This window comes from Mizuhopecten yessoensis, unplaced genomic scaffold (assembly GCF_002113885.1).
Source record: "Mizuhopecten yessoensis strain PY_sf001 unplaced genomic scaffold, ASM211388v2 scaffold716261, whole genome shotgun sequence".
NCBI lineage: Eukaryota > Metazoa > Mollusca > Bivalvia > Pectinida > Pectinidae > Mizuhopecten > Mizuhopecten yessoensis.
The window spans coordinates 347,189-356,121 of record NW_018480028.1 but is presented as its reverse complement, the minus strand read 5'-3'; the positions used below and the strand labels follow the sequence as shown (position 1 = coordinate 356,121).

Below are 8,933 nucleotides of genomic sequence, written 5' to 3'. Positions count from 1 at the left end.
ACCTGTCCAGGGTAAGAGACAAGGAAATCTCATACCGGTAAAAGTGTGAATACACCCGTCCAGGGTAAGAGACAAGGAAATCTCACACCGGTTAGGGTGTGGATACACCTGTCCAGGGTAAGAGACAAGGAAATCTCACACCGGTAAAAGTGTGGATACACCTGTCCAGGGAAAGAGACAAGGAAATCTCATACCGGTAAAAGTGCAGATACACCTGTCCAGGGGAAGAGACAAGGAAATCTCATACCGGTAAAAGTGTGAATACACCCGTCCAGGGAAAGAGACAAGGAAATCTCACACCGGTAAAAGTGCAGATACACCTGTCCAGTGTAAGAGACAAGGAAATCTCACACCGGTAAAATGGTGGATATCCCTGTCCAGGGTAAGAGACAAGGAAATCTCAAACCGGTAAAAGTGTGGATACACCTGTCCAGGGTAAGGGACAAGGAAATCTCACACCGGTAAAAGTGTGAATACACCTGTCCAAGGGAAGAGACAAGGAAATCTCACACCGGTAAAAGTGCAGATACACCTGTCCAGTGTAAGAGACAAGGAAATCTCACACCGGTAAAATGGTGGATATCCCTGTCCAGGGTAAGAGACAAGGAAATCTCACGCCGGTAAAAGTGCAGATACACCTGTCCAGGGTAGGAGACAAGGAAATCTCACACCGGTAAAAGTGCGGATAAACCTGTCCAGGGAAAGAGACAAGGAAATCTCATACCGGTAAAAGTGTGAATACACCCGTCCAGGGAAAGAGACAAGGAAATCTCACACCGGTTAGGGTGTCGATACACCTGTCCAGGGTAAGAGACAAGGAAATATCACACCGGTAAAAGTGCAGATACACCTGTCCAGGGTAGGAGACAAGGAAATCTCACACCGGTAAAAGTGTGGAAACACCTGTCCAGGGTAAGAGACAAGGAAATCTCACCCCGGTAAAAGTGTGGATACACCTGTCCAGGGTAAGGGACAAGGAAATCTCACACCGGTAAAAGTGTGAATACACCTGTCCAAGGGAAGAGACAAGGAAATCTGACACCTGTAAAAGTGTGAATACACCTGTCCAGGGTAAGAGACAAGGAAATATCACACCGGTAAAAGTGGAGATACACCTGTCCAGGGTAAGAGACAAGGAAATCTCACGCCGGTAAAAGTGCAGATACACCTGTCCAGGGTAGGAGACAAGGAAATCTCACACCGGTAAAAGTGCGGATACACCTGTCCAGGGAAAGAGACAAGGAAATCTCATACCGGTAAAAGTGTGAATACACCCGTCCAGGGAAAGAGACAAGGAAATCTCACACCGGTAAAAGTGTGAATACCCCTGTCCAGGGTAAGAGACAAGGAAATCTCACGCCGGTAAAAGTGCAGATACACCTGTCCAGGGTAGGAGACAAGGAAATCTCACACCGGTAAAAGTGTTGATACACCTGTCCAGGGTAAGAGACAAGGAAATATCACACCGGTAAAAGTGCAGATACACCTGTCCAGTGTAAGAGACAAGGAAAGCTCACACCGGTAAAAGTGCAGATACACCTGTCCAGTGTAAGAGACAAGGAAATCTCACACCGGTAAAATGGTGGATATCCCTGTCCAGGGTAAGAGACAAGGAAATCTCACACTGGTAAAAGTGCGGATCCACCTGTCCAGGGTAAGAGACAAGGAAATCTCATACCGGTAAAAGTGTGAATACACCCGTCCAGGGAAAGAGACAAGGAAATCTCACACCGGTAAAAGTGCGGATAAACCTGTCCAGGGAAAGAGACAAGGAAATCTCACACCGGTAAAAGTGCAGATACACCTGTCAAGGGTAAGAGACAAGGAAATCTCACACCGGTAAAGGTGCGGACACACCTGTCCAAGGTAAGAGACAAGGAAATCTCACACCGGTAAAAGTGTGGATACACCTGTCCAGGGGAAGAGACAAGGAAATCTCACACCGGTAAAAGTGTTGATACACCTGTCCAGGGTAAGAGACAAGGAAATCTCAAACCGGTAAAAGGTTGGATACACCTGACCAGGGTAAGAGACAAGGAAATCTCACACCGGTAAAAGTGTGGATACACCTGTCCAGGGTAAGAGACAAGGGTAAGAGACAAGGAAATCTCAAACCGGTAAAAGGTTGGGTACACCTGACCAGGGTAAGAGACAAGGAAATCTCACCCCGGTAAAAGTGTGGATACACCTGTCCAGAGTAAGAGACAAGGAAATCTCAAACCGGTAAAAGGGTGGATACACCTGACCAGGGTAAGAGACAAGGAAATCTCACACCGGTACAAGTGTGGATACACCTGTCCAGGGTAAGAGACAAGGGAATCTCACACCGGTAAAAGTGTGGATACACCTGTCCAGGGTAAGGGACAAGGAAATCTCACACCGGTAAAAGTGTGAATACACATGTCCAGGGTAAGAGAAAAGGAAATCTCACACCGGTTAAAGTGCGGATACACCTGTCCAGGGTAAGACACAAGGAAATCTCACACCGGTAAAAGTGCGGATACACCTGTCAAGGGTAAGAGACAAGGAAATCTCGCACCGGTAAAAGTGTGAATACACATGTCCTGCGGATACACCTGTCCAGGGTAACAGACAAGGAAATCTCACACCGGTAAAATTGTGAATACTCCAGGGTAAGAGACAAGGAAATCTCGCACCGGTAAAAGTGTGAATACACCTGTCCAGGGTAAGAGAGAAGGAAATCTCACACCGGTAAAAGTGTGAATACTCCAGGGTAAGAGACAAGGAAATTTCACACCGGTAAAAGTGCAGATACACCTGTCAAGGGTAAGAGACAAGGAAATCTCAAACCGGTTAAAGGTTGGAAACACCTGTCCAGGGTAAGGGACAAGAAATCTCACACCGGTAAAAGTGCGGATACACCTGTCCAGGGTAAGAGAGAAGGAAATCTCACACCGGTAAAAGTGCGGATACACCTGTCTAGGGTAAGAGACAAGGATATATCACACTGGTAAAAGTGCGGATACACCTGTCAAGGGTAAGAGACAAGGAAATCTCGCACCGGTAAAAGTGTGAATACACATGTCCTGCGGATACACCTGTCCAGGGTAAGACACAAGGAAATCTCACACCGGTAAAAGCGTGGATATCCCTGTCCAGGGTAACAGACAAGGAAATCTCACACCGGTAAAATTGTGAATACTCCAGGGTAAGAGACAAGGAAATTTCACACCGGTAAAAGTGCAGATACACCTGTCAAGGGTAAGAGACAAGGAAATCTCACACCGGTAAAAGTGCGGATACTCCTGTCCAGGGTAAGAGACAAGGCAATCTCACACCGGTAAAAGTGTGAATACACATGTCCAGGGTAAGAGACAAGGAAGTCTCACACCGGTAAAAGTGTGGAAACACCTGTCCAGGGCAAGAGACAAGGAAATCTCACACCGGGAAAAGCGTGGATACACCTGTCCAAGGTAAGAGAAACTACATTCCCCCACTGAGTGTGTAACACATGATGTTATATAGATAGTGCTAAATTTAGACTATAAGTACATAGCAAGTGAGTGAACAAAATTGTTATATTATTAAATCTCACACCGGTAAAAGTGTTGATACACCTGTCCAGGGTAAGGGACAAGAAATCTCACACCGGTAAAAGTGCGGATACGCCTGTCCAGGGTAAGAGACAAGGCAATCTCACACCGGTAAAAGTGTGACTACACGTGTCCAGGGTAAGAGACAAGGAAATTTCACACCGGTAAAAGTGCAGATACACCTGTCCAGGGTAAGAGAGAAGGAAATCTCACACCGGTAAAAGCGTGGATATCCCTGTCCAGGGTAACAGACAAGGAAATCTCACACCGGTTAAAGTGCGGATACACCTGTCCTGGGTAAGAGACAAGGAAATCTCAAACCGGTTAAAGGTTGGAAACACCTGTCCAGGGTAAGGGACAAGGAAATCTCACACCGGTAAAAGTGTGGATACACCTGTCCAAGGTAAGAGAAACTACATTCCACCACTGAGTGTGTAACACATGATGTTATATAGATAGTGCTAAATTTAGACTATAAGTACATAGCAAGTGAGTGAACAAAATTGTTATATTATTATGATACACAGGAAGATATAATTGCAGGTTTAACAGGTGCTTAAAAAGATAACTTGTATCTGTTTTATCAAAAACAATATCTTTCTTTCAACATGTATGTATGGGTACTAGATCAAAAATACTCTTAAATCTCTTAAATATAAGATGGAACTGTTAATTTAGTTATTTGAACAAGTGAATTTGCTTAACTATTCCTATATTCTAAGATCTAATGATTTTGAAAGCACAACTCAAAACATGGCATTTTAAAGGAATCTTTTGTCTTTAGACCCCATACACACACATTTTATATGTTTCAATTTTGAACAAGGAGAATCTCTCCTATGGAAGTTTTTTACAGTTGTTAAGTATCATGATTGTTGGTTTGTTTGTTTGTGTTTTGCGTCCTTTAACAGCTATGGTCATTTAAGCATGTGCCAGGTTTTGGTGGTAGAGGAAAGCCAGAGTACCTGGAGAAAAACCACCGACATACGGCCAGTGCCTGGTAACTTCCCCACGTAGGCCTCAAACATGTGACCCAGTGCACGTGGTGGAGGGCTAGTGGAAGCAGAATGTCAGATGCCTGAACCAATTGGCCACCGCGACCCCTACAAGTATCTCAAGTAAGAGCCAGAGCCGGGTGAATTTTCACCAGGTATATTTTCACCAGGTATTCTGCGCATGCTGTTTGTAATCAGTCACTGACCTGTCGTCAGCCATCCATATAACCTGGTCTGTCTAGTAATGGCCCCCCTACTACTCTTCTCAACAACAATGATGCTATTGTAGTGTTACTTTATTATACTCAATATTCTAAATATAGCTACTAAATCAGCCAGCGAGAACACTAAATTCAACAATGCTTGAAAAAGAATAGAAAAATATTGAAATTGAATAGTATGCACACATGTAGATGTACAATAGACAATTTTTTGAAAAATATGTTTTGTTTACTTCAATTCCAGCATCTTAAATATTAAATATTATAAATAAAATGTTCAAAACTTTAAAGTGAAAACTTTTTCGTAGTAAAAAGCAGTAAGGAAACATTTTCTCACCTTGAGGAAGATTTGACGGAGTTCATCGGTGTCTGCACCTTTGAAAAACTCCTCCTGGAAAACAACAAATTCCATATTTATACTCAACTTCTTTTTTCATTGGAGTTGACTTTAAGAGTATTAGGGAACATATATTCTCTTATACTGTTTAACAATGTTACTTAATATTGCAATATAGGTCCTCATAGATACTTCCAAATTAATAATGCCGACTATGAACTAGTTCTAGCAAAGACATCTAATTATTTTGATTAAAGGATCATTATATTTAGTCCACAGATATTTGAGATATTGTCATTGACAACACTTACAATAAATAAGCCTATTTGTTGCTATCTAGATTTTATCTTGACTATGTATGTACACATCAAAGTTCAAAAAATATATATTATATGTACCTGGTAGATACTGTAAATGTTTATAAACACATATCTGGGATCAATCTAGACTTAATTGATTTACTACCGTTTATGGGTAGTTTCCCCTGTTCTTTTTTTCTGAAATTCCCCCTATGTGCTTCAAAATTTCTCTATTTCAACAAGAAAATAGCGATTTTTCTTCAAAATAATTCCCCTATATATTTTCTTAAAGTTCATTAGTTAAAATGCATAATATTGCATATATACTTTTTCTTAACATAATTTAAATAAAAATTCTACAATTTTATAAATTGAAATATACTGCACACATGACTGTCGCGACGACAAAGCATATAAATCTTTTTAATATCTTCATGACGCTAGAGCCTTGTATCAAAACTTTAATTTCCCCCAAATCTGAAAAAAGGTTGATTCCCCTAAAATCTAGCTTGATCCCTGCATACATAATGTACATGTAGTATTAAAAAGAAATAGTAAAACAATAGAAGTAAACAATTAGCAGTTTAAGTTTTACATAAGTACAGATGGATTTGTTAGAGATAGGATGACTTTCTGTGAAGAATCAGACAACTACATGTAATAGAAGTTCTATGTAAAACAGATTAAGGACCCCTGACCCACTGCTGACAAAACACTAGAGAATTCCTCAGGTTTTTCGTATACATATCGTTACCTCCCCTTAATTTTGTTTTTGATATAACTGTAGTGCATTGAGCCACACTGTTGACCGACCAGCTGGTAGCTCAGTACCAAAGGTTAGAGAAAGACACAACCAGCTGGTTGCTCAGTACCGAAGGTTAAGGAAAGACACAACCAGCTGGTAGCTCAGTACCGTAGGTTAGAAGAAGACACAACCAGCTGGTAGCTCAGTACCGTAGGTTAGAGGAAGACACTATAAAACTCGAGGTCCAGGGTTCGAATACCAGGTTAGCCCTGCTAAATTTTCACACTCTGAACACCGTTGTTGACTATATTTTGTTTATTTCATCTTTATTATTTCTCATAAAGGTCTCACAATATATGGTTTTCTTTTTCAGAAACATGATTTTAAAGCTACAGTCATTCCAGAGAAAATAGCATAATTTTAGTTTTTGGCAGTGGTATAGGACTCTTAGAAGCAATAACAAATATGAAGAGTACAGAGGCAGATGATCACTCCATCTTAGATGATGTTTAAAAACTCTGAAATCAAGAAACAAATTCAGTGGCCATTGACTGTCCTGGCCTTACACAGTGTAACTACCCAAACTAATTATGTCATCATCAGAAATATACCTTTGTCATAGATCTTACATGCCTATAAAAATGCCACAAGTAAACAGTATAATGGCTGTCATAATGTAACATGACACTGCAGTATACTGTGGTTTATCAACTACTAATCTAAACACTTCAGATGGCTTTGAACTCCTACTATATAAGCAATCATAAGAACAGGTGCTGTTTTTCAGTGAAGGATCAATAACACAACTGTCTGTCATTCCAGCTAGCTATTATACAAATGAAAAAATAAGCATTCAGTTTATATATATATATATATATGTACAGAACACATAGAAATTTAAATTGTATTCCTTTTCCAAGGCAGCACAACCACTACATGGATTACATTACACATTAAAATGTTTGGCAATATATAATCGCACCAGTGAACATAAAATGAAAATTCATGTTACCTTATATTTTATTTCAAACTGTGGTTATACACATATATACTTTTATTTACCTACCAGGTCATAAACTGTGTAGACATATGACATATGGGGGCACCATTATTTTATCTATTTAGAAACATTTTTCCTCTGAACAGCAAACCTCGTACTTGATTTGATTATTTTCCCAATGTGGTAGAGACTTGAAGATCTCTTTAACCTACTTCTAAGCTGAATTTTAATTTCCTTTTATCAAAAGGTATATTAATCTGAAAGATTGCATTTGTCACTTTATCAATATGTACATGTATGTGTCCCATGGGAGCTTCGAAACCTCCACTGTACTAATGTATGTCAGAAGTTGTCACATACACAATAAAACCAACCAGATCACTTTGAATTCTGGAAATAATTAAAAAAAAATTGGAAAAAATCAAAACAATTGCGCTAAGCATTGAAGTTTCATTTCTAAAATCACTGGTTCCACCCTTATTACAGCAATCAGAGCTTGTTATGTTAAAAACTGTCTTATCTGTTATTCAAATAATGCAAGCAAGTGTAAACTAATTAACCATTCGATAGAAATACATTGATGTACTTTTATACTCATTCTTTAACAGCATAATCCTAATTACCTGTGTTATATCAGACCAGGTGAAAGATTTATAAAAAAAAATCTGAGTATATAACGTACTATTATGTAAAAGTAATGCACAATAAGTCAGTGTTGTATAGATATACATATGTATGAACACCTCAGAATGGTTGGACAGTTCTAGGCTGTTTATGATCAATTACCTTCCCAATAACAGTGTTCAGTATAGATATGAAAGGTTTTTCGTGTACATGATTTTGCCTCACAATTTAAATGAATTTGAGGCTCCATGCAAATTGATATGAAAATAAAACTGATGACGAGTTCATTTACCTATTTAAATAATATGGCATTGATTCTTCATATCAAATTGAGGAATAATGTACAAAACTACATTGATAATTCTTAATTGATTATTCGGGACCATCCATAACAACGATATATATAATGATGACCATTACAAGATCAGATGGAGAAAAAGGTGAAAACATCCATGGCTGATCTCGACCTATCATAACACTTATCTGACAGTAGCACAGGTAATTCAAAAGTTATAACACGAATATGAGTTCCAAGTATAGGTAGCTGTCGCCTACATTTATAATTTTGGAAAATACCATGAGAGCAGCACAACACCCGAGATCATGAGATGGAAATCAACACAGACAAGATGACAAGATGGATGAAAATGATTAATGGCCATAACTCTGTACACAATGATTTTGGTACAAGATAAAGCTTTTTTCTATTTGATACAATAAAGTTCACTAAAATTAAGTAAATATTACACATGTATAGATTTTCAAAGAAAATGATGAGGCCAAACAAAACCTTCTTTACCTCTGACTGTACCTAAAACATTAGCATTGGATTGTAAGTTTTAGATTCAGGTTTGTTTTCAAGTTAATGTGCATAATTATTGAATTTGTATCAAAACTACAGGGTGATCATGATTTAACATGGTATCGTTTGGGTTGCAGGGAAGCAGTTGAGGGGGTAACTTTTCCTTTCTACCTATGCAATGTATCCTTCTTCCTTCCTACATATACCCTATTTTTGTTATACCTGAAACAGGAAACAAAGTGTAATTTTGTTTGGCTTGGCCTTATAACAACAAAGGTCCATGCAGTTTATGATAAAATGACAGAAAAAGATGAGATACAGTTGTTTTCAACAACTGAGGAAAGAGAATCTGACAT

General features: G+C 39.1%; 1 protein-coding gene across 2 annotated transcripts in view; it reads right to left on the bottom strand.

Annotated features, from left to right (window-relative positions):
- The window catches only part of LOC110442401 (calcium-binding mitochondrial carrier protein Aralar1-like), a 42,068-nt gene that overhangs the window by 30,461 nt on the left and 2,674 nt on the right, over positions 1 to 8,933 (bottom strand). For both annotated transcript variants that reach the window (XM_021485996.1, XM_021485997.1), the window contains one exon: positions 5,108 to 5,161. In XM_021485996.1, the coding sequence (XP_021341671.1) occupies positions 5,108 to 5,161 (54 nt within the window). The remainder of the gene's footprint in view (positions 1 to 5,107; positions 5,162 to 8,933) is intronic.